The sequence below is a fragment of the Equus przewalskii genome, chromosome 18, assembly GCF_037783145.1.
Source record: "Equus przewalskii isolate Varuska chromosome 18, EquPr2, whole genome shotgun sequence".
In the NCBI taxonomy this organism is placed as follows: domain Eukaryota; kingdom Metazoa; phylum Chordata; class Mammalia; order Perissodactyla; family Equidae; genus Equus; species Equus przewalskii.
Genome location: NC_091848.1, coordinates 36398454 through 36416139, shown reverse-complemented (window position 1 = coordinate 36416139; position 17686 = coordinate 36398454). Strand labels below are relative to the sequence as shown.

Here is a 17686-nt window from a genome sequence, read left to right as displayed (position 1 = left end):
CACAGAATTTGGAAATCTCCTGGACTCTGCCCCATGCATCTCTTCTCTTGGCTGATTGCAACCTGGATCTTTTTAGTGTAATAAATGACAACCATGAGTATAACAGCTTTCAGTGGTATCTGTGAGCCCTCCTAGTGAATTATCAAAACTGACGGTGGTCTTGGGGATCCCCAAATTTGCAGTTGGTGTCAGAAGTGAGCATGGGCTTAGTGGACTGTTCCCTAAATTTGCACCTACTCTGTGTGCACTCAGGCAATGTCATTAACTTCCAGAGCCTCCCAGTTTTTCCTCTGTAAAGGTGTTGGCAATACCTCTAACAGGAGTGAGGCATCTGGTAAAGTGCCTATCACAGATTAGATGCTTAGTAGATAGAGAAAAGGAAGGGGAATCTAAATTTTACACAAATAAAATCCATAGTCCTATAAAATCCTATAGGCTTGGGCTAGTACACTAACTCTTACCCATAAACAACAAGTAAAATTGAAGTCAGAAATCAGTTAATCTCTAAAATTTATTTTAATGGCAAATTTCAATTTTCTGAACACCAAATCTTAGACGCAGGTAGGAACTGGGATGCAAAATTTACTATCTGAGCTTCATTATCATCTCTTCTTCCTTCCTCTCCATTTTTCTTTTTCTTTCTTTTTTTTTTTTTCCTGACAAAAAGTAAGCAAAAAGGGAAGGAAGAATCCAAGGCCCCTCGATAACCTATGCAGTGGATTCTCAACCCTGGGTGACGGGACGGACTGTTACGGCTTTGGCATTCTCTTGAGAAAAAAGGGCATCATTCTGCCCAAGTTCTGAATCACAGGGAGAAAGTGACACAGCATATCAACAGCAGATGGGACAGTAGGGTTTTGTGGGTCTTTCCTCGTCACCAACAGCTCTTGTTGGTACGTGTCATCCCAATGTCTTGACTATGAGTCAGCACATGGAAAAGAAACGCCAAGGCACTGACGAAGGAGGCACGTGAAGACACATTCAAAGAAACGCTTCCATTGGGCACCGCTAGTTCTCAACACCTTCCTTCTGTTTCCAAGAGGCGTTTTACTACATCATGAAGTTTACATTCCAAATATCAAAGAAAGGAACAGCCCAGGAGACACAGCTGATCCCCAAGAAGCTTCCAATTCTGAATAAAATCTGTTCTAGAAAAACAAAGGACTAGAAGGAAGATGCTTTTCAGGAAACTTACTGTTCTGGTGATCTCCTTTTCAGCTTCACGTAGGTCTGAATACTTTTCCACTGTGGTATTAAGAAATGTTTTCTTTAATTTAAAATCTGTCACGAAGGTTCTAACTGAAAATGAGAACATAACCCGTTAGACCACACAACAGGTCAACCTACGCAAGGCCAGGCTATGTTTGTAAATCTCTGGGGCATCCAGCTTCATTCCACCTTACAGGACAATCTCAATGTGTTTCTTTCTCCTTGAGGGTGGAGACCACCTCTCCCTCTTCTGGGCTCCTCTCTAGTAAAGTGAGCACCTGCTGAGTTGAGCTGAAGCCTCAGACAGAGTAAATCTCTGGACGAGAGGTTCCCAGGAGCCTTTTGTGTATGTACGAGGACTGCTGAGAGAAGGAGCCTTCTTGACATCTCTCTAAAAGCCTCCCACATAATAGATGCTCACTAAAGCTGTGACAAAGAAGAAAAAAGAGCTGGCCTAAAGAACATAATCCTACGAGGAGAGGAGGGAGATGTGGAGCCAAAAAATGCTCGTTGGTCCCTATAAAGCTTTAGAGGAAAGCTCTTGGTCTCTAGCTCTTGTATCAAGCTAAGTGCTCAGTTTCGAGGGCATGCTTAGTTTTCCTCTTCTCATCAGAGTCACCCCCACCTACCCCTCGTTCTCTTGCTCAGAGGAAATGCCCATTTTATCATTGACAAAAGAGGCTTCCAGAAGTCAGGTAACTTCCCAAGATTATCCAGCTCCCAAGGGCCAAAATTAACATATAAGGTCATGTGTGCCCATCTTCCAAGTTCTCCTTCCCTCCAAACACCCGCAGCCCCTTGAGGAATCTGATATTCTTAGGACAACCATGGGGCTACAGAGAAAGCTGCCAAACATGCGTAGTGGGACCCCGCTCCAGGGGGCTGCTAGACTCCAATGAGTATAAGCCACATAATGAAAACCACCCATATTTAAGATCTCGTTGGGTCCAGACATGAAAGAAAGCAGTCCCATTTCACACATAAAATCAAATTCTAGTTAACATCAATTTGTGCTGACTGGTCCTGAGGGGAATGGAACTTACAAATGGGCAGGCAACCAAAAATTAGTACGGCCTGCTTCATATCTGGCTCTTATCTTCCTTTATATTAAATTCTTATCTTTCCCTCTAGACAGGAAAAAAAAAAAAATAACCCAAAACACAGAAATCCATGAAGCTGCTCTTTCACGGAAAGCTTGCCTGCTGAATTAAGAAAAAGGCCCACAGATGAGCCAGGGAAAACATTTAACATCTTATACTTACTGTCTAAAGCCCTTAATCCTTATTTAACATCTTTTTGCTTGTTCTACAGTTCAGTGAAGCCAGCTGCTTAGGACTCTTTCTGAGCAGCAGGGAGCTCTTTGAAAACATTCTTGGCCAAATGAAAGCATTTCAGTTTGTGCTAATTTGCATGTTCCTCTGATGTTTATGAACAATGAAGCTAAATGACTTGAAAGGGAAAGATGATTGTTAACACAATAGAAGCACTCTCCTCCTGATCCGTGGTGCCTGTGGGACACTCCACACACAGGCTTCTAGAACCTTCACCCCACTCCTTCATCTTCATCTCACAAGTCTAGGTTGACACCCAGACTCTCTGTATAGAAATATACATATGGTAAATGTTAAGTATACGGATCTCTTCTGAATCATGACAGTAAATGTGGCCTCTGCTTTCAGTGTGACTATGAAGACAGCATCACACAGTGTCCTCTGGGCCCCAGCAGTCTCCCCAGGCACAGTTACATCTTCATGCCTGTACTTACATCATCTGGCTTTAAGGCAATTTTTCACTTCAAATGTAACTGCTGATTTACATAAGTTATCTAAATGACTTTTTTTTAAAGAGTCATAATCATTACTTCATATTCAAAGTCGTTTACTATTTTAGTTGGTTTCAATTCTGGTCCAGGAGGTTGAAGACTAACGTTAAATGATACTTCTCATCTGGAGAACTCTACCATTTTCAAAGCTTGCTCAAATACATATTATTATTATTATTATTATTTTATTGCAGTTTAATTGACGTACGATATCCTGTTAGTTTCAGGGGTACATCATAGTGACTTGGTATTTATGTACATTATGAAATGATCACTACAATAAGTCTAGTTACCATCTGTCACCATACAAAGTTATAATATTATTGACTATGCTCCCTATGCTGCACATTACATCCTCTTGACCTATTTATTGTATAACTAGAAGTTTGTACCTCTTAATCCTGTTCACCTATTTCACCCATCTCCCCACGCCCTCTCCCCTCTGGTGACCGTCAGTTTGTTTCCTGTATCTGTGAGCCTGTTTCTGTTTTGTTTTGTCTGATCATTCATTTTGTTTCTCAGATTCTACACATAAGTGAAGGCATACGGTATTTGTCTTTGTCTGACTTATTTCACTTAGCATAATACCCTGTAGATCCATCCATGTTGTTGCAAATGACAAGATTTCATTCGTTTTTATGGCTGAGTAGTATTCCATTGCATATATATACACCACATTTTTGTTATCCATTCATCCATCAACAGACACTTAGGTTGTTTCCATCTCTTGGCTATTGTAAATAATGCTGCAGTGAACACAAGGGTGCCCATATCATTTTGAATTAGTGTTTTCGTTTCCTTCAGATAAACACCCAGAAGTGGAATTGCTGGATCATGTAGTAGGTCTAGTCTTAATTTTTTGAGTAACCTCCACACTGTTTTCCATAGTGGCTGTTTTCCATAATTTACATTCCCACCCACCATGCACGAGGGTTCCTTTTTCTCTACATCATTGCCAACACTTGTCATCAAATACATTATTTAATGTTATCTTCACAAAAGCCCTGAGTGGGAAGCAGAGCTCTGATTTCACAGATGAGGAAACTGAGGCTCAAGAGTCACGTGCCATAGTTGGTGGCCCTGAAGCTGGAAGCCAGGCATCTGAGTTCTTGGGCAAGTGTACTTTTCACACTGTTTCAAAACAAAATCATTTCCATCTTCCCCATTCTTAAACTGAAAACCCCTGGCTTATCTCTTACAGGGTACCTAAAAGGGACAGTTTCCCCAAAGCAAATAAACTATTAGAATAAGAGGAATTCTTATTCTTATTTCACTGATATCTATATTCCTAGACTTTTCTTTCTTTAAGTAATCCTTTGACATGATGCTTATATTCTAAATAATTTTCAAAATTCTATCATTTAAAAGTAGGGTACCAATCTTCTCAAAAGGTCTGATGATTCCACTTAGCCTATGGGCAGTAGAAATTCATGTAAATAACACTTTTAAAAGACACAGACATTTGGTCAATCAAAAAATATTTACTGAGCACTTTTGTGTTTGAAGCATCACACTGGGTGATTTAAGATGATTCAAAGATGAGTCACTTTACCTACCAGTTTCCTTATCCAGCTTAGATAACAATATGCTCTTCACTTATAATTTCTTCAACAAGCTGTGTACTGAACTTGGCACGCTAACACAGGGTTATACCCTGTGTGCAAGAAAGCCCTGACGATTAACACGTTACTGTGTGAAGGGGGAACTGTGGCCTCTCATCAAGCAGTTGTGTAAGCCTGGCCACTTAGCACCTTGCCAGGGCCTTAGTTTTCATTTGGGTGGTTTGTTTGCTTTTTAATCTGTAAAATGGAGACTACATCTAAAATCAACCAGCTTCACGAATCTGTCAAATTAGGGAACAAAATATTACAAACTGTGTAGTCCAATTACAGCAGCAGCTTTGTAAAAACATATTTGTCTGTGGAGAAGAACAGGAAGATCATTTTTAAACATGAAAAGAATGCGTGAATGTGGTAGGGTAATCAGGGTTTTATTCTCTTTTTTTCTCTCCCTAAAATGTTTTATTTTTTTTTATGATGTGGTTAGAATACCCTCTTGGTATATTTTTTTCCTAACTGCAGGGTGGAATGGTTAAGCAAATAATGTTAAGCACAAATGATGGCATATTTATGCAGTCATTAAGATATCTATATAACATTTTTAATAACATGGGAAATGTTGAAGATATAAAGTTCATACAAATACCGTGATTTCCACTACGTAAAAATATAATGCACACTAAAAAAGATTGCAAATAAGGTGCTAAATCTCTGAGTGGTGGAATAATAGGTAGCATCTTTCACTTCTTTCTATATTCCTTAAGTTTATAACGTGGACAAATATTGATTTTGATTAGGGAGAAAAACAATAAACGTTATTTTGCAAAATATATTGCGGTGCAGAAAACATTCTAAGATAGACTAAGTCTCTTACCCAAATTGCATATTTCTTTTTCCAACTGGTACCCAACCGGGCATTTGCAGGTGAAGGATCCCTGAGTATTGTTGCACGTGGCCAGGGGTGGGCAGGGGTTCAAGAGGCATTCATTCACATCTGCAGAGGCAAGAAAACGAGGCCATATTGAATCTGTAGCAGACAGCAAAACCATAATCCATTACAGTAAGTGCTTACTAAGGGCCAAAAGGCACCAGGTGTGGTGGGGCCCCAGAGCTGAGTGGGACAGGACCCTCGTCCTCAAAGGGCTGCAGTCTACTGAGGGTGGAGGCAGCCACGTATACATCTAACTATAAATACAAGGCAGGATTTGGAAGTACAGAGAAAGTAGCAGATTTTGAAGGAAGGAGAATTAGGACTGTTTCAAATCACATCTGGATTAAGACTAGAAGGACTTTAATAAGCAGACATGGGTGGGTGAGGGGGTGGGTGGGGGGATTCTAGGCTGAGGCACCAGCACAGCGAAGGCCAGGAGCAGGAAACTGCAGGGCTGTTCCGGGAGCTGCGGATGGTCCAGTGTGGCAGGAGGGTAGGGAGCCCACAGAATGGAGCCAGATCATGGAGGCCTGTCAATGTTATTGCCTGATATTATTCTGCAGACAACATACAAGCAAGGTATTAATTTAAAAATCTTACTCCCTTACATTTTGGAGGAAAAAGGAGTTTACTGCCTATCTCAATGTGACATTGTAGTGTAAACCACTGGGGACTGCTCTTCTCTTACCTACACTGCAGTCATCTCCTTGCCAGGAAGGTGAGCACACGCATTGATACCCTCGGCTGGTGGGGTCCACAACGCACTTCCCGTCATGAAGACAAGGGTTAGTGGCACAGCTGTTAGCTAAAAACACATTCCAGGAATAAAGCAGTTAATCACACAGGAGATGGAAAGGCAGCTCCAGGTAAATATTTAATTCTCCCAGCTAATATTTGATTCTTGCTTATTTCTGTTTACTTGCTCTGAAAGGCCACACTACTAAAATAGAACGGGTTCCCAAGAGGGCAGAAGAGATGTGGTGGGACTGGATACCGGCACTAGCATGGGTACACAGACAGTGTTAGACAATTGAGTCCCTGAATGCAACGACTGGTTCAAGTCCAAACGCTGCCCACAGGTCGCCCAGTTCAGGACTGATGATTATACTGCCGTTGTGATACTTACAAAATTCTACCTGAATCAATGGCAACTTAAGACATGTTAAAGGGAAAAAGATCCCTGATCAACCATCCTCCCTCCTGCCAGATTTCACTTTATCCAAAAATCTCAAAATGTAAGTGGGCCTCCACGTGTTGTGCAATCATCTAGAAAAATGATCGGAGTTAAGTAGGACAATGCTCTCTCTCTATATGATGTGACAATGAACCCTATCTGATTCATCCAGGCCCTAATGATGCACAAGCTTCAGTGTCATCTTGGACTCCCAGCTCCTAGGGGCAGGGACCACAGCTCGCTGGAGTGGTCTGTATAACTGGCACCGTCACACTCCAGTTAGTTTGGAGTTCTCACTGTCTAATTCCAAAAGAATAACCCTGAAAACAAATGGGATAACCCTAACGATGGTGCTCCTATTCCTCATTGCTACTTTTATATATTTTAATGTACCTAAAATCACCTGTAGAAGCACAGCCCCTAGATATCCATGAACACAGTCACAAAAAACATATCAACAGCCAGCAACGATGCTCCTGATGATGCTCGTCTATAGTTATGAGAGCAACGGCTATCATTGGCGTTAGGGGAGACTTGTGAATCATGTTCCATCTGGTACTGGAATAGATTTGGCCTCTGGAAGTGAAGGCTTGTGAGCCCTGCAGCAGGGATCCCACAATTGCCAGGAGAAGGATACACCCTTCATCTCCCAGAGGTGCTGGGGCCCCTGGCACACAGGAAGCACTGGGGGCGCTGCGGGGCTGGTGGTGGGGGTGGTCCATGACCCTCCAACCGCCAGGGTGATGATGGCTGACTGGTTAGAACCTAACTGAGCTCCCTGCACTAGTCACTACAAAGCATTTCTCTTCCTTCTTTCTTCTTAAGATGTCAGTCTCTGTTTCACCCCTTCACCCATATCAGTGTTCCTTTCCTGGGTCTGGACAAGCCACATGTACAATTTTGAGCATGACATCAAGAGACACATGACCCTCCTTCCTTCCACCTTTCCTTAAATGATGAAGAATCACGTGGATGGCTTTACTGTTCACGCCCAGCAACGTCAGTGTGGATGTAAAGATAACCTCAAGAGGGACGTGAGGGAGCCCTGGTCACACAGTCACTCTGGGAAAAGGTTAGCTCATCATCCTTGTACTGAACATGTGCCCTCCTCCGCATTATCAATTAGCAACTTAACTTTAGGGGGACAAAAGGCCTGGGGGTATCAAGAGAAGCCTCCCTGGTCACTGGGGAGCCGGCTCACTGACTCAGAAGCTCGGGGCTCTGATCTGGGAGCAGGCACCTAGTGGCTCCGTGTCTCATACGCAATTTTTCCACCTTCCAGTCCCTCATCACTGGCCTGCTCTGGCCCTGGAAGAGTTAAAGGCATGCTTGAAAAGCTCTTGCAATTACGGGGCATTACAGGCTACAACTGACAATCTACTGATGTCACACACGGCCAATAGCATCCTCTCCTCTTTCTTCAGGAAGAATTATGTAACTCAGACGTGAGAAAAGTAGGTGCACCATGACATTATTTGATGCTTTAAGTGCTTCAACAGGAAGCATTTGAGATCACAAAACAGACACTGTACTACTGCAAATACCAGCGACTGTCACACATTCACATGAATCCCGAGCCTGTGGAGCTGTCAGGGTGCCTGTGCAACTGCGTTCTACCTGAGGCTGGAGAGGACAATGCTGTTGGTGACTGCGTGCTGCTCCGAGCAGTGGAGGCAGTAGATTTAGGAGGCAACATTTTAGCTGTAGAGACATCTGTGGTTTGGGGAGAAGGAGATGTTCTGAGGAAATGTGAAGTTGGGGTGTCCTCTTCTGTAATGCCAACCCCCGTGGTCAGTTCTTCTGCCGAAGTGGGTGTACTGGTCAGGGGGACCAATCGGATGGTAGCATCTATACGGACTTGGTTCCTTTCTGTGGTGACAGAACCTTCTGTTGAGATCGGAGGTGCTGGAATTTCAGGACTGGTTGTCAAGAGCTGTTTTCTGGTTGTAGTCTGTACTGTGGGGCCAGCCGTCAGAGCTGCTGTGCTTGATGCGGGGCTGGGAGTGGTCACAGGGGGAGAGGAGGTTTCGAGATAGGTGGTTGTCAAAGCTGGAGACGTTTGGGCTACGCTGGTGCTTGTGGCTGGCAGAGTCTGCTCAGTAGAGGACTCTGTTGAGGCTGGGGACATAGAGATCCCTGAAGTAGACCTCATTGTTACAGCTTCGGTGGCCTCTGTGGGCAGAGACTCCAGGCTTGGTAGCTCTGATTCCGTAATGATTTGCTCATGGTGTGAGTTGCTCTGGTTCTTAGGATCTGCTGTTCGACTACTGGGGAGGATTGTTACAGATGTCATTGTTGACATCCAAACTGAAGTCACAGGAGTGTCCCTTGCCCTGGGCAGGACGAGTGTAGAAGATGAAGGCGGTAGGGTTGTTTGGAAGATGGACTTCGAGGCAGGGGTAGATGCTGTCAGAGATATTGGTACAGGTGGTGGTGAGGAAGACAAAGGTATGGGCGCACCAGGAGTGGACTGCAGTGGGTGAGCAGAGGCCCTGGTTGATGGTAAGGTGGATGAGAACAACTGGTGGGATTGTGACACTGAGGGCAGAGGCAAAGGGGACCCTGATGAAGAAGAAGATGAGTCACCAAGCGAGCCAGTATCACTGTCCAGAAGCACCAAAGGGTCTGACATATTAACGGTGGGTGTATAGGACGGAAGGTTGGCTGTGCGCAGAAGCAGGGAGTGAGTAGAAGGCTGAGCATATTCCCCTTCGTAGGATGACACATTACTTCTTTCAGTCTGAGCCTGAGAAGAGGAAGGGTAGTCTGAATAGGAAGAGTTTGAGATCTTAATAGAAGAGGTCGAACTCTCCCTAACGTCCGAGGATGAGCTGTTGTCTGTGATGGACAGTAATGCCCGTTCTCCTTTGGGGAAAGTAGACGAAACATAGGTGTGGCCTGTGTAGTCGCTGGAAGTTCTCTCTTCAACGTCTGTGCCACTCACTTGATTCCAGGGACTGCCAATTCCAGTGACTACAAATGGAAAAACTAAAGTTAGGTCAACTAAACCAACAGGGAATCTCCTGAACACACACACTATAAAATAGACTCTCAATGTCCTATCCATGAAGCCAGCGGGTGAAACACTTTCTCTGGAGAGTGGTTTTCAATGGGAGCACTGTGGATAGAGACAACATGGGAAGGCAGGAAGGGCTGGAGTCTGCACCGAGTAGATTTACCCTCCTGCGAGGACAGAGGGTGGCAGCAATGGAAATGATAATAAAAGAGACGTGGGGCCAGGGGCCGAAGAATAGCGAATAGGTCCAAATTCCTTCCACACGCCTTTTTTGATAAAAGCAAACGGGTATCTAAAAAACTCTTAAGACCCCAAATAGAACAATTGTTACGCCTAAATGGAAAAAGGAAAACCCTCCCAATTTTCCATTCTGCACAACGAGATATTTCTTTCCCAGGAGACTGGCCTTAGCCACAGTGTGGCTGGTCTCCTTTATTTCAAGCATCCTGGCAGACAACACAGCAAATGCCTGAGGCAAATGGTGACGGGGTGGGTGGGGGGATGCGGGAGAACCCAGAAAGTTCTCTTCGTGAAGAGCTTGTAAGGTACTTTCTGGGTTGAGAGTGAACTTAATCATTCTAGGGCTGTGAGCAAACTGACAGATGAGCTGAAGGAACGTGGGAAGAGATTCTGCTCGTCACCTCCAAGGGCAGGCGAGGCCGCTGGTGAACCCGAGACCAGGTGGGCGTCATCAGTCATGGTCACGTTCCCCTGCTGGGTGGCACTCTCTGTTTCTCTGGGCGCCGCCACAGAGTGCCCCACGTCCCCAGGAGTGGTGCTCCCGTTGGTGAGAGACCTCAGCGTGCGCTCTCCGCTTCCAGTGAAAGTGGCTGAAGTGTGCGGGCTGGGAGCACGGGCTCCAGTCGCCCCCTCGGAAGTCCCCTCCTGTGCCTCGGAAATGACTCTCAGCTCAGGACCGTCTTCAGTGGCTACAAGAAGATAGAAAAGGAGATGGCCAGTCAATGCAGGGCAGAGCAACGGTACTGTGTATGAGTCTCAGGGATAAGCCTCACGTCCTGGACTTCGTTAGCCAAAATGCTCCCCTGAGCTTTCTCAGGGTGTTTATCTGGAACTTGCAACGTGTGTTGTTCTTGCAAACAACAACTTAACGGTCAGTGACCGAACCCTCAAGAGGCTCTGCGGGCCAGCATATCTGTTCAGGTGACTTGGATTTACGGGACAGCTTATTACTTCAGTGGACAGGATCAATACTGTACTTCTGCTTGGCGACACATAATAAAGAGAGTCTCTGTCAGGGAAACTGGGGGGTGGGGAATGGGTGTGAACGGTGGGCAAAAATTAACAACCCACTTGGGGCTTCAGATCCTCTGACAAGGCCCAGGAGGGAGGACCACACCACTCCAGAGGCTGTTACTCCTGGTAGGACCAGCCATACAGGAATTGACACCAGGCCTGTCATTATCATGGAATGTTAGTTCCTGGTCTTAACACATCATTGAGAAATGGTACTGGGATCAGAGATTAAAGGTGGACTGGTTTTTTGTTTTTTTTAATCCATTTGTTTTATTTTCTTGAGGATGGAATAAGGACAGGTAACTCATGAACAAATATCCTTTTCCCCCTTTCTTTGGCATATGCTTTACACTATAAGCTTAAAGTATCTTAGGTTACTATACCAGATTATCAAATAAACCTGTCTTTTCAGAAATGATGGAAATGAGGTTCAATTCTTCTTAGCCTAAATACTTTATAATCTGGCTCTATGAGAAAACAGGCTCTGCTCCCGGTTCTTATTCCTATTCCCAGACCAGGCTAGCTCTTGACACCCCATGGACACACCCTGATGGAAAACTGATGTTCAGCTGAGTGTTGGGTAAGTTCACTTCATGATAGGTTTGCATTAACTGACAGACAGGGATGAGCATGGGGACAAGGATACACAGTGACCTGGAGCAGCACTGAGAAAGCCAAGACCCAGACAGAGACGTGACATGACCCAGGCTGAAGGGCTTCAGAGACCCACGGAAGGTACACCAGGAGAGAGGTGAGAGTTGGATGCATCTGAGCACAAGTTCCCTGGGCAAAGAGGCACTTGCCTGGGATGGGAAGGTGGTAAAGGCTGTGTTAAATGACATGTCAAGCTTACAGACTTAACAAAGTGGAGGGTCATGACCTGAAACAGAGCGGCTGCCTAGGACCTCAAAAAAGGGAACAGCCTGAGAACTGAAAGGCTGAAGGGCAGGATAAGTCAGCTTGGGGTGATTCAGCGGGAACCAGAGAAAGCATCAGATCAACCCAGAGTGAGGTGGTTTCAGGAATGAGGCTACTCCTTATCCAGCTCTTTATAACTGAACCCCAAGATCTGCTCACCCTGAGATCACATTTTCCACATGAACCAACTGAGCATTAATGCAGAGTGAAGGGTACTGAGAGATGGAGAGGCAAAAGGCTATAGAACCTAAACATCTGGTCTGAGAGGGTAAAAATTCTGAGCCCCACAATGGTGAGGGGGGAACATGATTCCTTTGTATAGGAGACAGATAATGTGTTTTCCATGCAGAGCTATATAAGAGCATAAATATCCTCCACCCATACATGTGGTATTGTTTCATGATAAGCACATGCTTTTCCATACCACATGAGTAGCAATAAATGCTACTTTTCCTCATCAATTAGGATGCTCATATGGGGGAAATGCAGCTGCTATTACTAGTGGTGGAGGGGTAAGAATTTACACCTATTATAAGTTTAAATGATAAGTGAATGCATTTTTGCTTTAGTCAACACACACTTTACATTGACAAGCCTCCTGAGAATTGCTTTTAAAAATTAACCCAAAACATTATTAAAAGGAATATCAAAAGAAAAGATTTCCAAAGTTGATAAATTTGACTTCGCCAAAATTAAAAACTTCTGTACGGAAAATAATACCATCAAGAAAGTAAAAAGACAACCCACAGAACGGAGAAAATGTTGTCTGCAAATCATATATCTGATAAAAGACTAGTATCCATAATATACAAACAACTCTTACAGCTAAAAAAGAAAAGACAAATAACCCAATCTAAAAGATGGTCAAAAGATCTACATAGACATTTCCAAAGAAGATAAACAAAATGTGGTCTACCCATACAATGGAATCTTATTCAGCCATAAAAAGGAATGAAATACTGCTACACGCCATAACATGGGTGCAACCTGAAAACATTATGGTAAGTGAAAAGCACAAAAGTATATGGTACGATTCCATTTATATGGGATGTCTAGAATAGGCAAATCTATAGAGAGAAAAAGTAAATTAGTTGTTGCCAGTGGCTGGAAGGAGGAGAGACTGGGGAGTGACTGCTGATGAGCCAGGGTTGCTTTTTGGGGTGATGAGAATGTTCTAGAATTAGATAGCAGCGATGGTAGCACATCACTTTGTGGACATACTAAAACCCACTGCAACACATCGTACACTTTAAATGGGCAAATTGTATAGAATGTGAGTTATATCTCAGCAAAGTTGTTTGAAACAAGGGGGAGGGAGAATCTTCTCTTGATGAATGCCCAGACCTGGGGTGAACAACCATTCATAAGAAGGTGGTATTTTCACCTTCCAGAAGCTGTGTGATTGAGGCAGGTTTGGGGGTGTGGGGTGGGTGATAGGGAATGGAAGGAGGTGGACAGAGAAGTCCCTGAGCTGTGTGTGGGAAGGGCAGGTGGCAACAGCAGCATCTTGGAGATGTATCAGAAAAAACGGGGAATATACAGGTGTATCTGTATCAACCAGCTAGAAGAATGGGCTGGAAATAATGAAACTAGAGGGTCCTCTGGAGATGTTTCATTAAGCCTCAGGAAGATCCCAAGCTGAGGAAGCCCCTCTCCCATCCGTGTGGCACATTCTGGGAAGGGGACACTCACTGGAGCGTTCACCACGTGGTGAGGAGGAATTCTGGTTCTTTGAGGCAGGTGAAGACAAAGTCTCGGTGGCCGGCTCAGAGTAGCCCCTATCACCCAGTGCTGTGTCGCTTCCTCTAGACTGTGGGGCAGAGGCTGAGAACTGAGTCAAATCCGAAGCGTTCACAACATCAGGATAGAAAGTAGAGCTTCCTGTCACATCTGTGAATGTCTTGCTGTCGGTCGAGAACCAGCGTGCAGTGCCTTCTCCATCTGTGACCAATGGGAGTGACCTAGACACAGTCTGAGTCGGAGACATGGGGCTTCTGTTCTCTGCCTCAGAGCTGCTGGCAAGCTGGTGTCCTCTGGAGGCTGTAAGGAGTCAGAGAAAAAAATGCCGTTACATGGACCTGAAGGCGATCCCTCCACGAGGGAGACGTGAGTCTTTTCTAAGAAATGGTCCCCTTTGCAAGGACCTTGAAAAATATTATATGTGTAACCTGACATGCATTTTCATATTCTAAATAATTATTTCAAAACTCTTCAGTGTCAGTAAGACAGCAATACTAAAAATAAAAGTTGGTGCGGGGCCGGCTGGTGGTGCAGCGGTTAAGTGCGCACATTCCGCTTCTTGGCGGCCCTGGTTCACCAGTTCCAATCCCTGGTGCCACGTTGGTAAAAAGCCATGCTGCAGTAGGCGTCCCACGTATAAAACAGAGGAAGATGGGCATGGATGTTAGCTCAGGGCCAGTCTTCCTCAGCAAAAAGAGGAAGATTGGCAGTAGTTAGCTCAGGGCTAATCTTCCTCAAAAAAAATAAGTAAATAAAATCAAAAAAAGAAAAATAAAAGTTGGTGAAAAGGGAAGGTTCTAAACAGCTTGTGCAAAGTAGCAGAGTAACCTGAGTGTTTTATTCTCTTTCCCCAAAAAAGTGGTCAAGGGAGTGAGTGTGTTGTCATGTCCAATGAATACGATATGCCCAAATACAGTGCTTAGAAGCGTTTTTCTAAAACACTTCCATTGTTAGGAAAGATTATTCTAATTTTGAAATATAGCAAACAAAATATCACCTATAGGGGGTACACTAAAATCATGAATTTGGGGAATATATTTATATCTGCACATTTTATTTGTAAAGATGATCTGTACATAAAACACCGGAAGGTAGTTTTAAGAGGGGCCAGATGTCACTTTGAAGGCAATGCGGCAGAGTGACAAGATGCAGTCAACAGGAGGAGCTCCGAGGCTGGGGGCTCCGTCTGCTGTGAGTGAGCTAAATGACCGTGCACTCGTTATGCAAACCCTCCGAACCTTAGTTTGCTCATCTACAAGAAAGCACGAGGAATGATGCCCCTTCAACTAATTTCTCAACGTTCTCAGAAGGATGAAAACCAAAATGAGAGAACGTGGTATGCCAGATAAAGGAGATGGCGTAATGTTATCGAAGAGCACAGCTTTCTCTAGAGATTGCAAATGGTCTTGAAGCGATCCCTTGAGAAAATTCAACAACTTAAAAACATTTATAATAGATCAAATAAACATTGAATACTCACTCGGGGAATCATTTTGCCAAAGTCCCACTGAGACCTCGGAAGATGTAAGGCCAAATCCATTTTCTGTGAATGGCTCAGTGAACTCCCCATGCCCTGGATTCCCCATGACTTCATCGTTTCTTTTCGATTCTGCCTCAGAGGGTGAAGAATGGACTGATGCTGAAGTCGTGGCAATTTCAGAGTCCTCGGGGAAACTCTCTGTCTCGTTTAGAGGTCCCAGACTGACGGTTGAAGACTGGAGCATCCTTGGGACACCATCGGGGAACGTGGTGGCAACAGGCACTCGTTTTGTCTGACTGACGGAGGGGCTCTGGAGCACAGTGGAGCTGTTCACCTCCTCCATACTTTCAGAAGCTAAAATGGAAGAATATATGCTTCAAGACTACTCAGGGGTTTCAGAAAATCAGGGATGTATCTAGATACAAATAATGTTTATTACACTTTGGTAGATAAACGTAGATAATGTGGACCTGATATAGATACACATATCTGACACACTATTCTCTCTCCCACTGGCTCTAATTCTCACCGAGCTAAGTGGAGAAGCACTGAGGACCAAGCACAATGAAAAGCTTCAGCTCAAGCTAAAAGGAAATCAGGAGAAAGCCTTGATACATGATTTGCCGTGGTTTTTATAGAGGAGGGTTAAAAACTTGTACTCTTGAACTCTGCCTTATAGCTTATACAGGACAGACCATGTGATAAGATACATGTTTTTGATCTGTTTTATTATAGAAGTGTAATCCTTTTGTTCAAATGCTATTATAGTTAAAACTCATACATGAAAACGAAGAAAAGTAGAGCTGTTCCAGGATGCCCAGCCCCCAGGTCACCACGGAGGAGGCCGAGGGCTCTGCAGACCATAGCCGGAACAACACTGGCCTAGAACAGTGGTTCCCGGCCTGGTCACTTCAAGGCTTCTTTATTATTTCACACCTCACGGCCACTGTAAACCTCACGTTTTGAAAAACTATTAACTGAACTGCATTAATTAAGTAACAGAGCTTCTAATCAGCAAGTGATCCTCATGTTACCCCACTGATGTGATTTAGTTCCCATCAAAAGCAGGCAGGCTCCATTATTATAGTTAGCCTCTTTAGGCTCTGGAGACCGACTCTCAAGCTTACAGAGTCCTCCAGTGGGGCCTAGGAGATCGAGGACTCCGGGTTGGGAAGAGTTTTTCTAATGAAATGACGGCAGGCACTGGATTAACTGTCAAGAACCTCAAGAACTGAATTATACACCAATGGTCAAAATGCGCGATGTGCTCCACAGATGTATGGGCAGCTTGCTGATGGCTCCTTTCTGCAATGAACTTTCCAAAGGACACTGTAGAGAACTAACCTCCAGAAGGGCATATGGAAATCCTCATTCCAAACAGATAAACTGCAGGAAAACTTGGTGAGTGGGAAGAAACATGGCGGGCAATATGCAAAAGCAAGAAAAAAGAGTGCATTTTTTATTTTTAAGCCAAAAATTTAAAAAAGTACTCTATACCTATATAATGAAAGCCTTCAAAATGTTAATTGTGACCCAGGAAAGAGAAGAAGGAAGTTCTCATTATAAATGGTTCCTTGAAGGCCAGTCTTACGTGCAGCTGTGACCAAAAGCACAAATAAATATAAAATATAGTTGAGAGGGAGAGAGAAAGCATGAGTGCAGGAAACAAAAAGGTTCCTCTTACTCTTGTACAGAACCTAGAACACAGCCTGCAGCTCTGGACCTTAATCAGACAAAATGAAGATGCAGGCAATCCACACAACTAGCAGTTGAAACAAAGAAAGAGAAAGACCCAGACACAAAAATAGAGCCTCAGCCTACTTAAACCCACCCCTACTTAAAGACAAAAACACGGCCAGCCCTGGTGGCCTAGTGGTTAAGTTGGCACACTCCACTTCAGCAGCCCAGGTTCAGTTCCTGGGCATGGACCTATACCACTCGTCTGTCAGTGGCCATGCTGTGGTGGTGGCTCACATACAAAAAAAGGAAGATGGGCAGCAGATGTTAGCTCAGGGCAAATCTTCCTCAGCAAAAACAAACAAAACAAAAAGGCATTAGTCTAAAAAAGGAAAGCTTAATATAGATATGCCCCAAACCCTCTCTCACCCACTTAGCTCCTCAGGCCTACCTTCATTAGAGTTATTATCCAGATCCACCAAATTACAGCCTTGTGGGATTGCTGGGTGCTGTCTCAAAGCACTTTCATTCCCAGTAAACTGTACTATTTCATCGATTTGACGTACAGTGGCATTATATTGGACTCAGCCTGAATACCTGTCAGGCAGATCAGTGGCCACAGAAACACAACCACAAAAGTCACAACAATAAAACAGCTATGCTTTCCCTGCCCCAAGGCTCTGTGGAACACTGCTTCATCTTCTCATTATCATCATTATTAAAAGCTGCCACTTACTGACCAATTACTGTGTGCCAGTACTTTATAGCCACCTTTATACATTGTGCTGAGTAAGTACTTCATATGCACAATCTCATTTAATCCTCACGGTAAAACCACGTGAAGGCTGTAGAGCTGGTGCCCCTTTATTAAAAGGAGGCAATGTTTGGTCAAACTAATCTACAATC

At 44.2% G+C, this 17686-nt stretch overlaps 1 protein-coding gene across 2 annotated transcripts in view; it reads right to left on the bottom strand.

The window, feature by feature from the left end:
• The window catches only part of HEG1 (heart development protein with EGF like domains 1), an 85601-nt gene that overhangs the window by 31510 nt on the left and 36405 nt on the right, over positions 1–17686 (bottom strand). The window contains exons 3-9 of one of the 2 annotated variants that reach the window (XM_070582610.1): positions 15104–15457; positions 13576–13923; positions 10353–10640; positions 8313–9668; positions 6210–6326; positions 5465–5584; positions 1196–1299 (exon numbers count right to left, since the gene is read on the bottom strand). In XM_070582610.1, the coding sequence (XP_070438711.1) occupies positions 1196–1299; positions 5465–5584; positions 6210–6326; positions 8313–9668; positions 10353–10640; positions 13576–13923; positions 15104–15457 (2687 nt within the window). The remainder of the gene's footprint in view (positions 1–1195; positions 1300–5464; positions 5585–6209; positions 6327–8312; positions 9669–10352; positions 10641–13575; positions 13924–15103; positions 15458–17686) is intronic. The other variant, XM_070582609.1, reaches the window with a different exon arrangement.